Source organism: Uloborus diversus, chromosome 7, assembly GCF_026930045.1.
Source record: "Uloborus diversus isolate 005 chromosome 7, Udiv.v.3.1, whole genome shotgun sequence".
NCBI lineage: Eukaryota > Metazoa > Arthropoda > Arachnida > Araneae > Uloboridae > Uloborus > Uloborus diversus.
In genome coordinates this window covers 101530641-101545101 of record NC_072737.1, presented here as the reverse complement: position 1 = coordinate 101545101, position 14461 = coordinate 101530641, and the positions used below count along the sequence as shown (strand labels likewise).

Genomic DNA, 14461 nt, shown 5'->3' with positions numbered 1-14461 from the left:
GACATCAATTTCGAAAAACATTGGAGAGATTTCCGTAAACTTTTTCTCCCCTTTACATCTCCAAATTGCGTGTTTCGGCTAATGAAGAATTAAAGCTAAGTTCATATGAAAAAAAAAGTGTCGTCCCCCCTAGCGTTAAACTAATTTCTGGTTGCGTCACTGTTTTGTAACTCTTAGCCGATAGTGTCAATCAGTTTAATTAGTACCAGCGGTACCCGCACGGCTTTGCCCATAGTAGAAAATTAAAAAGTCATTTGGTTAGATTGTATATTTACAAATATAATTTATAATAAATTTTTCGCCAATTTGCTATGTTCATTTGCTCACCCATGTTCCACGTTATGATGATTTGCTTGTCCATGTTATGGTAATTTGCTTGTCCACATTATGGTAATTTGCTTGTCCACGTTATGATAATTTGCTCAGTAAAATGTTCTTAAAATTAGAATAGAAAAAGAACAAAATCGAATTTTCGAAAAATCGCTTTCAGGTCTCACCCCCATGCTACAAACTAATTCTGTGAAAAGTTTCATGAAAATCGGCGAACGGTCTAGATGCTATGCGCGTTACAGACATCCAGACAGATATTCAGACTTTCAGCTTTATTATTATTGAAGATAAGATATCTTCAGCATGGTAATATACATATGTATAAATTTGCTTTCAATGCTATTTTTAAAAAATATTCATAAACTTATGTTTTGATAAATGTATTTAAGCGTACATTTTAACAAAACAAAAAATCTTTACATTGTTTTTTAAAAATTAATTAAACGCCTTAGTGTTTTTTTCCCACATTGTATTTGTCTACGAAACCTCACTCCATGTGTTAACCATATTTTCCCCGAACACCATTGAATGAAGACGCTCTAAAGGCATTTGCATGACGGCGCCAATCAGGCTTGGCGCGGCCCTGATTACATTACGCAAAATTATATTGATACTATACTGTCTTTTAAATATTAATAGATAATTTTTTTTTTGTTTTGTTTTTTACTAGAAGAAATGCTAATGAATAAATAAAATAAGCTTGCATTTATTTAAGATTTTAACAGGTATATCAATTTTATTTACCACTTTCAATTTCCCATAGCCCACAAATCAAGTGAAATTAAAATTTATAATGTGACATCTAATGTTATAAAACTTCTGTATAATTAAACACTTAATACAAGCTGAATCATTGGACACCATAATTACAAAATGACATTATCAGTGTGGCTAACAACAACAAGAGAACAATTGTGAGAAACAATTTGAGGAGTATTTTGAAATTTTGTGGAGCAGCTAGGTATCTGTACATATAAAAATTAATGTCCTGAGATAACATATATCCATCAACACACAGCCAATACCGCTGATACCTCAGGCTTGACATTTGGCAAACATGTCCACATGATTACGAAAGTATCCACTAAGAAAGGATTTTTCAAAACATCAATTAGTTCGGGAGAAATTAATTTAAACCCCTTAATTTCTGAAAAATTAAAACCTGTAGTTGAAATTTAAAGCCCTTATTTTCGAAGGCTTTCCTCCATTCAAATAATTATTCAATACTTCATCTCAACTTTTGGTCAAGAGCAAATTTTAAATTTGATATTGTTTTTGTTTCTCACTTGATTTTTTGAGGCTTTTCTCAAGTCAAATAATGTTTCTGGCTTTCACTTTCCCTTTTTCAAAACTGGAAACGAAGTTTTTAAGAACATCATCACAGATAAAATACATAAAGCATTTAAGTTTTATTTCACATCTTAAAAGTAAATGATGAAAATCAATGTCCTGAGATAACATATATATACTAGCATTCCCGTACCCGGCATTGCACGGGTACAGAAAATCAAAACTTTAAAAGGATCATTGATGACAGTTAAGGATTGGTTAAGGACAAGAACATATATATATATATATATATATATATATATATATATATATATATATATATATATATATATATATATATATATATATATATATATATATATATATATATATATAAGGAGTCCAGGGACCCAGACAGGACTTCTTTTCAACACGACCAATTTTATGTAGATTGCTCAAAAGTCAGTTCATCAAGCAGCTTAATAATTTTAGCACCAGAAAAAAAAAAAAAAACTAAATATATTGTATACAAAGAAGTTCTTGCTTAAACATAGGTATAACAATAAAATGTGGATGGCCTGTGTTTGCAAAGATAATCAATACTTTAAAAGGATTGTTAATAACAGTTAAAGATCGGTTTAGGACAAGGGCATATATATAAGGAGTCTAGAGGTCCCGGGACCCTCCCAAAATTAGAAAAAATATAGGTAATAAGTAATTATTATAGGGGATTTTCATAACTAGGTGCACCAAGCACTGTTATCCCCTGCTAATTCCATTACCTGAGCATTGCCGGGTACGGGAATGCTAGTATTCTATAAAAAATCATTAAAAAACTAAACCCAATCTAAAACTTTTTGAGCTTTGATGGTCATTTTAAACACTAGCATAAAATGATTACTTTTAAATGGATGAAAAAGCTTTAAACACTATGTCATGATTTGAGAATATAAGCATCTTTAATTTCCTATATTTACATGTATGTCATAATAAAATAGCAGTATAATTAAAATAAATTTGAATTTATTCAGATCTTCAAGAGCTATATCTTTGGTAAGCCTGATAAGCGTTAAAACTAGATTTGAAGAATGATGTTGGCTTAAATTAACTTGGATGGAATAGGATAAGCATCTTTGAATGGGCATGGCAGTCTTCATAAAAAAAAATAATAATAATAAAAAGTATAAGAAGAGTTGAAAATATTAGTCTACAAAAAGGTATTAATGTCTAAGCAGTAGAATGGCATAGCAGATAAAGATGAGAGAGTGCTACAGAAGCGGATGCAATCAGATTTCGAAAGCTATATCTAACGATTGCACCCACCATCACTCTCCAGCATTTCCCCTCCTATTTCACCCTCTTCACACGAGACCATAAATAAAGTCCTTTTTTGCACGTTGAGTGCTGCCAACTAGTGATACGTTAACAAGTTAACTTCTACTTTGTTACAGTTGACTGCGAAATTAACGAAAAATTATTGACCGAAATTTTGCTATAACTGTTTTTTGAACAAGAAAATTGAGGAAGAAAGCTTTTTTTTTTTTTTTTTTTTTCAGAGAAGGAAGAAGGAATTTTGTTTAAATCAATACAATTTGCTAGCTGTACAAGTTATCCAAAACTCACTAAAAAATATGACATAAAATACAGTTATAAAGATCATTTTTCGAACCCGAAAGAGGTGTAATAGATGAAATAAAGCTTTCGATCCAAATTTTGTTGTGTTCACCGGGGGGGGGGGGGGGATTAATGATATTGAAAAGTGATAAAAATGGAAAATAAAAATAAATGCAAATTTTTCACCTTTTTTTTTTTTTTTTTTTGCTTTTTTACTAATTTTTATATTTAACAATTATAGAAATAAATCGTACGCGAAGAAAACACCTTATACATTAAATGAAAATAATCATATTTTAGATTGTTCATGAGCTAGAATAAAAGTAATGACTCTGCGATGAAAAATATAAACGTTGTAAATGATCAACAAAAATCCATAACACAATAAGAATTTATTTCTTGATAATTCAAACATTTCTTACTACACTACTCAAGAATTTACATTAGTAACACCCCCTTTTTTTAGGAAAAGACGGTGGAAATATAAAAGAAGAAATTAGTTTTACTAAAAAGCATAACTTTTAGTAATGTTATGCTTTTATCATGAAAAATAAAAAGTTTGATATTTTTTCCTGAAAGCGAAAATGAATAAATAAATAAATATAAAAAGATATAAATTTGCAAAAGCTTGTACGGACGTATTTCGGGGTTACAAGGAACAACATGTGAGCTTGCGGATTTTAAAACTTCACATCAGTCGATTGTCTCAGCTCACATCTTTTCTGCAATGAAATAATAAAAAAAGTATTTCTTGAGTTCAAAATGCGTGTCAGGGAGTTTTTGAAAATTTATTCTTGAAAAAAAAAGAAACAAACTTTTACATGAACACTTTAGTCCTTATTTTCCACTTAATATTAGTGAGCTGAAAGTGAATGAAAATGTCTCAGTATCAAAATAAATAATAGAAATAATAACACATTGAAAAGAAGAAAAATCCCTGAAATGTAACTAAACAAATAAATTTTGCTAAAAAGCATAACTTTTAGTAATGTGCCATGAAAGAAAAAAGTTTGAAAATTAGACTTGAAGCAAAAACGAAAACAAATGAATGAATAAATAAATACAAAATTATAAAACATTGCAAAATCGTTGGCACATGTTTCGGGGTTACAAGAAACTCCTTTTTCCTTTTAAAACAGATGTGAGCTTGAGGATTTAAAAACTTCGCCGCCCCAGTCGATTGTCTGTACATAAACAAGCTAAAATCTTTTCTGCATTGAAACAAGAAGTTCTGTCTAGAACTAAATGAGCCTACTTTCCCGTATACCAATATCGACTTTCTAGTATCTGATCAGTATTCTCAAAATTAGCTAAAATCGTAAATTATTTCAAATATATTTTTTTAAATATTTTAAGCTGATTTTGAGAAATATAGTATGCCTCGCTTATCTAAAGAAGTAGATACGTAAAAAATAAATAAAAGAACAAATAAAATAGCAGCACCTTTTAAACAAAGCAGCTAAATATATTTTTTTAATCAAAAAAAAAAAAAAAAAAAAAACTTCAACCGCTTTCAAAGAGGAAAAAGAATTCAAATTAAAATAATCATTTGTTTTTCCCCTGTTACCAAAAAAATTTTTAAGAATTAATTAACGTACTTTCAAAAATGAATAAAAACAAGAAGATGTTAACTTAAAGAAATAATTTTCATCGTCTGCGCATAGCTTTATGTAGAAACATAAAGGACTTCGTACTTCTCCGCCAAAAACTGAATACATAAATTAAAACATATTTAAAACAATTATTGCACAGTAAAAACCATGGCTGTGGAGTCAGAGTCAGAGTCCATCTGATTTTGGAACAAAAGAGTTAGATTCGAGAGCCGAAAGTTTTAAATTCAAAGACTCGGAGTTGAAATCGGTCATTTCCCCAAAAAGTCTGCAAATAGGACTTATTATTTGATACAGGAGTTGGAGTCAGAGTCGAATATCTAAGAGTCGGAGTCAGCCATTTTTCCTCCGTGCATAAAGTTTTGCCAAAGCTACGAAGTCAGATTCAAAGTCGGGAAATGGGAGTCCGAGTAATTTTCGGGCACAGGAGTCGGAGTCAGGAGAGCCAAAATTATCGGAGTCGGAGTCAGTAGTAAAAAGCTATTTCCAACAAAGTTTGTTTGAAGAAAATCCGCCTTTAAGTCCGGAATCTATATTGACTTTCAGTTTCCCCGTAGGCGCTAATGTTAAGAAATTTGAACTGTTCAAAATTGAACGAAAATTTGTTTAAATCAAAAAGATATTCAATACATGTTTTTCATCAAAAGCTTTTCCCTACAAAGTTTGTTAGCCACTTTGCCCCTAAATTCAAGATTTATTTTTGATTTGAATTTCCCCATAGGCGCTAATGTTAAGTTTTTTTGAACTGTTCCAAAATTGAACGAAAAATTGTTCAAATCAAAAAATGAATTATGGGAATGAGATGTCCTCGCCGAGACCTTTCTAACAAAAAAAAATTTGTTCGAATCGGACTATTCATTCAAAAGTTATTAGGGGGGCACAGACAGACAGACCAACAGACGGACCGACAGACATTTTTCCCCATCTCAATACCCTACTTTCCAATTTTTAATTTTTCAATATTTATCTAACTATTTTATTTATTATTGACCTTTTTTTTGTGTGGGGGGGGGGGGTATTTTTAAGATGCATTAAGCCTTCTTTCATGCTTTTTTTCTTCTTTCTCTGACTTTTACTGGGAAAGTAGGCTAAAAAGAGCTCCCTATGACTCCAAAACACGTGTCAGCATGATTTTGCAAATTTATACTTGAAAAAAAAAAAACTTGGTACTTTTAAGTCTTTATTTTCCACTAAACTATTAGTGAGCTCGAAAAGAATGAAGGTAGTGCCACAGTATCGACAAAAGAAAGGTGGGGGAATCGCTTTTTGGCCACGAGTCTTTAAATTCATGGGCTCATACCTATTTTGCAAGGAGAAAGCGGTTCCATGTAACCCCGAAACACGTGCCCGAGAGTTTTAGTAGATTTATGCTTTTTCTCTTACTTTGTTTAATTATTTTTACTTTTCAGAAAATTTTGAAACTTTGCTTCGTTATGATATTTACATGTCTAAAAGTAATACTTATTAGCAAAACTTATTTGTTTAATTATGTTTCAGGCATTTTTTTCATTTCGGTGTGTTATAATTTCTATTATTTATTTTTGATACTGAGGCATTATTTTGTGCTCACTGATGGTTTAGTGGAAAATAAGAACTACTAAAATGTACTAACAAAAGATTTTTTTTTTCAAGTATAAATTGGTAAAAACTCGCTGACACATGTTATGAAGTCATGGGGAACTCTTTTTTATTATTATTTTACTGCAGAAAAGACGTGAGCAGAGACAATGGACTAAGGAAGAGTTTTTTAATCTGCAAGCTGACATTTTTCTTGAAAGGAAAAAGGAGTTATTTGTAACCCCGAAACACTTCTGTACGAGTTTAGCAAATTCGCTATTTTGTGTTAAATTCATCCATTTTCTGTTTTGCTTTCAGGAAAAATGTCAAAGTTTTTATTTTCTATGATATTTTCATTACTAAAAGTTATGCTTTTTAGTAAAACTTATTTGTTCATTTAACATTTGCCGTATTTCCCTTATAGGGTTATTAATATTAATTTTTGGATCACTGTAGTGAGAAAATTTTGAATTATCAGGAAATTAATTTTTGTTGCGCTTTTGTGTTTTTTTTTTTTTTTTTTGATCATTTTACAACGTTTGATATTTTTCATACCTGTGTCATTGTTTTAATTCTAGTCCACGAACAATCTAAAATATAATAGTTTTCATTTTAATGATTTGTTTCAAAAATTTCAAATTGTAAAAGAGAAGTGAAAAGGCAAAAAAAAAAAATAAAAATCCTTTATTTTCATTTTACATTTCTTTTCAATCACATTAATCCCCCCTCCCGCCTCCGCTGAAAACAAAATAACTTGGGTTGCAAGCTTTATTTTATCTATTACATCTTTTTTAGGGCTCTTCAAATGATCTATACAACTGCATTAAATGTCATATTTTTTACATTACTTTTGTAATGACTTATAAAAATCTCTAACGAAATTGTGCAGTTAGCAAATTTCATTGATTTAAACAGAATTAATCCTCTCTTCGCTGAAGAAAGGATAAAAAGTTTTCATCCTTAATTAACCACTTTCGTACTGGAAAAATAGTTTTAACAAAATTCCATTCAATATTTTTTCCGCTAATTTTGCAATCAACTATAATAAATTAGAAGTTGACTTGTTGTTCTATTACTAGATGGCAGCACGAGTATTTGTCGCGGAAATGGACTGCAATTATGGTATCGTCTCTTCACCAACAGCAAAAAGTTCCTTACTTCTTTCTATTCAAGAAAGAACGTATGCCTCAGAAAGAATCCTGGTGGGAAGGTCGGGGCAGATGGGAGGTGAGGGGGTATTTGTGTGATCGCTAGAAAGTGGCTGTGAAATGAATGTGGCAAAACTAAGCGTACAAGTCTTCAGCAGAAAATAAAATATATACAAGAAGGGTTGAAAATAATAGTCTACAAAACGTTATAAAGGTTTAAGTGATAGGATGGCATAGTAGACAAAAATGAGCGAGTGTTATGGAAGCGGATGCAAACGGATTTCGAAATGCATAAATGCTGATGCTTTCTACGTCATTCTCGATCCTTTTTCCCTCCCCACCCACCTTCTTTTCTTCTTTCTACCTTAGAAAGAACACGTGAGACATCAAAAATCCTGACAGGAAGAATGCGATTGCGCAATCGCTTGAAAATGCTCGGCGGCCGAAAAATGAAAAAAATACAAAAAGCGGAAAATCGTGGATCCGCGGAAGATTTTCACCCCTAATACATGCATAGATTATTAAGCATTCTTAAAATAAAATAGTCTAAAAGTAAGCTGCAATAATTAAAAAGTAATTAAGAAAAAAAATTGTGAAACTAGATTTAAAAATCAACTCTATAACTATAGGACCCCAGATCTGAAGCATCTTATTCAAATGATACAGTAGACGCTGGTTACTTGAATCTGTGGTTAATTGAATCAACCGCTTTAATGAATCAAATTATCAAAATCATCATAATATCCAGCTTATGTTGAAGGGTCAAACGTAATTTTTTCTAAGTCGATATTTTGCATTAGAAATCGTGCGGTCAAGTGATTTGGCAGGGATTATACTTCATTTGTGTCTGGAAGTTTAAAAAACATATTAGGATGAGCTGTTTTTTACTTGTTTTACGAAGTATGAATAGTGTAAAATATAATAAAAGAATCGCATTATGTATCGCATGTTTTATTTTTTATTAGTATCGCATCATATAATATGTTTGAAAAATAAAAATCTTTGATCTACCTCAAAACGGAAATTTTAGTGTAACTGATTCTTTTTTAACATTTTATTCTTTTGAAAAACGAAATGAAATCTTATGTAAGAATAGGGGGAAGAAGTTCAAAAAATCTTATGTACCCTCACATGGGGGTAGGGGGGATCGAAAATTGACAAAATCATCCTTATGTAATTAATGAATGGCCCCAAAGCAGCCTGTTATAATATTTTTAGCTTTTTTATCAGCTGGAAGCTACTGATCATCCACTATGTTTTTGTGATTTAATAAATTGTTTTTTCCTGCATTTTTTTTTTAACTTTCAATTGCTCAGGATATTTAAAATTGCTAATCTACATAGTTATTGCTCAAAATATATATTGATTTTTAACGCTGATGTTTATTTTTCAGACTACTCCTCAGGCTTGTCCATCTCCCTCATCTATCCAGCCCTCCCAATTGGAAAGGATGGACAACCAGACTCCAGCTCAGAGGCAAGCAGCTGCAAAACTTGCATTGAGGAAGCAACTGGAGAAAACACTCCTTCAGATACCTCCTCCAAAGCCTCCTCCTCCAGAAATGCACTTTGTGCCTAATGCAAACAATCAAGAGTTCATTTGTTTGCTGGGACTGGAAAAAGTAGTGGACTTCTTGACGGAAGATCCAAACATTAACCGACCTCCACCAGAACCTTTTGAGTGCGTTCAGTGTGGTACAGACTTTAGTCCTGTATGGAAGTGGCAGGATGCTGGACGATCTCGCATGCACAAACCCTCAGTCATTTGCGAAACTTGTGTGACCTCTAATATTAAAAAAGCTTTAAAAGCAGAACACACCAATCGTTTAAAGACTGCATTTGTTAAGGCATTACAACAAGAGCAGGAAATTGAGCAGAGAATGTCCCAGGCTATGCCTAGTCCACCTCCCCCAGTGGGAATTTCCCCCACTCACACACCCTGTTCCACGCCCACTCCAGCAATAGTGACATCTAGTGGACCTTCCCCGCCTGCCCCCCACAGCCCCGTACATGGTTTGATGCAAAAAATGGGTGCTGGAGCAGGTGCTATGGTGAGCTCGGCATCTCTCCTACAGCATCTGCCCAAGTTGAGTGCAGCACATCAGTCGTTGCTCCATGCGCAGGCCCAACAACTCCAGCACTTTGCACAGACAATGCCTCAGCCCCAGCCAGCCCACATGTTGCCCTTTGCTCCTCTATTGGCAGCCCAAGCTTATTCATATCAACTCCTAGGAAAAAATCCCATGAGCTCTGCTGAACTTCAGCGGCAGTATCTGCTGGACATGATCCCACCACGTTCTCTCCCTCAAGGTTCCATCAATTGGAAGACATGATCTTTTTGTAAATAAAGTAGAATTTTCTTTCCGTTTTCATTCGCATAGAAAAGTGAATTGACCTTTCACACCCGCATTTGTGTGAAAGTTGTACAGTTTTCAAGAATCTCCGGTGACTCCTACGTCAGAGATTGAAATGGCTGGTGGAAGTTGCTCTACTTTCTGAAATTGCAGCTGCATTTCCAGTGATGCTGACCTCTAATAAGACGCATTTGTCGTTTCCAGGTTCTTTTCCCCGATGCTCTTCACTGCACTACATTCAGTGACATTCATGTATCGAAACAACTGTAAGAATAGTCAGGAAATTTTCATTATGATATTATACAAAGCCTGTTGTAATTATTACACCTTTCCGTTTCTCACTTTTTGCCTATTTTATATTTTAAGCACTGATTTTCAAGAAGCTTGTGGCTTATGTGTTTTGAAATATTTTATAAGGGAATCAGATGGAAAGTATAAAGAAGTGCAGTTTTTACCCCCTTCAAATGATTGTGATTAAAAATATCCAAGTGGTGTTTTGACCTAGTAAAACTCATAGCTGCAGCTGTAAAATATTTTCATAAAAAATGCCTTTAGGTATGGTGAAAACTGCTCAATATTTCTTCATTTGTCACGATTATAGCAAAGGGTAAATTTTCCCCCCATACAACTGAAAAAGCTCACCCGTTGATTTTCTTACATGAAGAATCTGAAAAGGATATGTAGTTATTCTTAAGATATATTCAGGTTTTTTAAGGTTGGCATCTCTGCATGAATGGAAGACTTGTCCAGCATCAATTTGGATGAAAAAATAAATCAGGTGCAAATGCTTGAAATTTTTATTTTCACTTTTCTTTATTTGCATTTGTTTTTGTTTCTGCCACATGCAGTATTCCGGCAACTTCATTTTTATGGACTATTTTTCAGGCCAAATTTCATTCTCATTTTTTGTTAAGTGTTGTTATACAAATTAATGAATGCTACTTGCATGGCATTTGGTTTTAATTATTATGTGTGAAAAGTTGTGTACAGTAAAGAACTTTGGCTGTATTCATCATTTGTACATTATTTATTGCATTTCGTTCGAATATTTATGTGATTTCTTGAATCATTTTCCCAATGGTTATAGATGGAAGTAGCATCATTTAAAGGAGCAATCCATTTCTTCGACTTTTGGATCCTGTTACCCAAATACTGCCTTCAATAGTTGATCCAATTTTCAATGACTTTTCCATTTCACAATCAATGGAATAGCTTTTCACTTTTTAAAGGCAAAATTTTAAAACTGTGATGTATATTTTTAATCTGCTTGTACATCATGCACCAAAACGGCATTTTTCGAGCTTTTATGTGTAAAGGAAACTTACATTCTGTGTCAAAAAATAGGGCTTGGGAAGCTGTTATATGTAATGCTTTGTTACCTAATGAGCTCAGGGTGTTACTAACTGCTGGATTTTTAAACATCGAATACTGTTGAAAAATGACAAAAAGTGTTTCTTTACATTTTCTTCCATATCTCTTCACAACTTGTTTAAATCACTTGTGATACGATTCTGTTATACTTAAATCGTTATTTTTCTTGTTTAGTTAACAAGGTGATACACTAAACTATTTCTCTTATGAATGTGTTCTTAACCAATTATTTATCAAATAAACCAAGTATGTTTGAAAGATGTTGAGTTTTGTGGTTTTAATTTTTTGCATACAATATGAAAATTTAGTAGAATTTCTATGCATTCACTGGTTACATACACAATATACAATTTATAAAACAAATTCAGGATGTGTGCGCTCCTTAAAAAGTCCGTAAAAGCTGTTACTTTTCACTTCTTTTTTTAAGGACTCTTAAAACTCCTTAAGTTTAGTTAGTTTTGCTGCAATATGAATGTGTGTTAAAGGCTTGCTTAATGCATGGTAAAGGAACCAGTTTAATGCATTCTAAATGAATTTGGTTGGTAGATAAGTTTTAGGATTCATATTTTGCTTATTTTCCGTTTTAATTTTCATTCCTAAAAAGTCATTAAAACACTATTTTAAAGAATGTCTTTTACAGCAAGTGAAGTCATTCTATCAAATGAAAAAACCATGATAAATAACATACTTAATTTCAAAAGTTGTTATTGATATTTTTTTTTTCGACATCAAAAATAAATAAACAAGTAAAATAAAAAGAGTTTCAAAAACGTAACTTGTGTAATGCCATATCTGCATATTAAATGTTCAAAATTTATTTTGTGTACCCCTATTTAGCAATTTAAATTCAGGAGCCTCCTCTGATTGCTGGTTGAAAGTAATACTTTACATAGAATTTAGTTATGCAACAAATATTCAAAGCAAATTTTCAAAAATAATTTCTAAAAAAAAAGAAGGGTCCTTAAAACTCTTTTAGTTTGACTTTTAGGGAAGAGTATGCTTCCTGAAATAATTGAAATAATTTTTAAAGTTTTGCTTTAATACGTGAAATTTATTGTTCCAAACTGAGGAGAGTAGAATATTTTATTTTGTACATAAATGTCAATTTTTTTTTTGAACAAGAAAATGAAAAGCATCCTGAATCAAAATTAAATTACAATTAAATATCTGTATATACAAAAATGGCTTTAAGCACTTAAGTTTGTCGTTAATGCTGTCGTTAATGATAACTTTTATTTATTATTGAATTATTAATGAAACTAGCAGGTTAAAATATTTTCAAAAGGAGAATATTAAAATTGTTTGATGATTGATATCTGATTAATTTATGTTGCTTTTGCTGTTATTTGTGCTCAAATATGTAATATAATTGTTAAATTGTCACAAAATTGAATCACATGTAATCTTTAGTGAAATATAGTGAAATACTTGCTGCACACACACACTACTATTATCTACCTCCACAACATGTATTGTTATAACTTCAAGCAGTTTTACAATTAGGAATTTAAAAAAAAGTATTAGTACATAGTATATTTTTGAATTGTAAATACTTTCTCAACGAACCTCAAGAACGTGCTCATTTTGTATTGGTATTTTGTGAGTATTTTCAAGAATTTGCTTGAGTTTACAAAATTGTAAAAGTACGCTTTTGGACGGTCGCTTGTTTTGAGAGAAATGCTAATATTTACATTGATATGCATTTATGAGTTGTATTGAATTGAAATTCATCACCCTTACTTACATCTGCATCAAAGTGCTGTGGTTTATTGGCTTACATACATTCATCTAAAACAACAGTTTTCTTTTGAAAGCTTAATTTTCTAAATAAAAATAATTAAAAGAAAAAAAGTCCAACTTAATTTACTTCAATGTTACAAGCAATGTAAACGAACATGTATACATTACTATGCATATGTTTTATGCAATTTTATTTGCCTCTATTTTTTCACCTAAAGCAAAATATATATTTAGTGTTATTGGTAATATAAGAAAACCACGTCAAAATTAGTGCAAGTTGATTGCACACAGCTACATACACCTAAATTGGGGGAAGGATTGCACATTAATTCAATTTCCTACATATTTTTGATTTAGTACACACTAAAAATTTGGATTCAATAAAAAGGTAGAAAAATCTAACCAATTTGATAGTCAAAGTTAAATGAAGGCACCTTAAAAGTTTTTATGAGACATTTATTATGGTTTGCTAAAATGCTATAATTTTTAGATTAGAAAAATTAATAAATAAAAGAACATGTAAAGTCATTAAAGATCTCAAAATGCCAGAAAAAAAAATGCAATAGCATTGGCTTTTTAATGTTGTAAATCTGTAACTAAATATCTACAAGCATACCAGAAAATGATGGAAATAAAATAGCATCGCAGATATGATTTCAAGCTTGTCCCATTTTATTAAACTTAATGCTGAAAACCTTTTTTTTTTTTAAATTTAAGAAGCAGGGAGAGAATGGCTTTGTGCGTAAAAATAAAATAATAAAAAAAAACCCATACGTTAATAAAAACTTGACTGTTGACAAAGTTCCATTAGTGTATGCTTTCATTTATTCCTAAATAAGAAAGTTTTTGAACTTATTTCATTGTGTAAAGTTTTCATACAAGGGTCATGTTAAAATTGAAAAATATTTTACTCTGGTCCACTGGTGGCTTACTCTTTTGGTAGAAAATAGAAGATATTTTGCATCTAATTTTATATGAGGCGTTTAGTATGAAAACCAACACTGTCCATGCATTTTCCATAAGTTTTATTTTGCAAAGTCATGGTTCCTGGTCCATACTATCACATTACAAAGCAATTTAAAATGAAGTCCTCTCGGTTAGGTCGAAAACCGGTTTTATTTCATAACCAGCTCAGCACCAATAACCAATGCTTCTGCTGAATGGTCAAAGTGAAACACGCGCAGATAACACCAATAGCATTGTTATAATAAATTTCCTAATTAACTTGCATTTTTATTTTGTAGCATAAAATTGAGATACCACATGAGTTCAATTGGGTTGTTTCCCATTTTTCAAAAATATTTTTCTCTAAAAGAGCATGGTCAAAAAGGGTTTTTTTTTTTTCGTAATTTTGAATTATTCCTCTCTTTAAGAAAAATAATCTTAAAAGACGTTCAGACGTTGTTTTCATTTTTGCTGCTGACGTCCACAAGTGTGCAAGTCGCTAGGGTACTAAAATAAAGTTTCAG

General features: G+C 31.6%; 1 protein-coding gene across 1 annotated transcript in view; it reads left to right on the top strand.

Moving 5' to 3' along the window:
• Window positions 1-11510, top strand: part of LOC129226091 (transcriptional repressor p66-alpha-like) — a 76657-nt gene extending 65147 nt beyond the window's left edge. Inside the window, exon 6 of the mRNA XM_054860682.1 lies at window positions 8922-11510. Coding sequence (XP_054716657.1) covers window positions 8922-9860 — 939 coding nt within the window. The 3' untranslated portion in view covers window positions 9861-11510. The remainder of the gene's footprint in view (window positions 1-8921) is intronic.
• Window positions 11511-14461: the final 2951 nt, after the last annotated feature.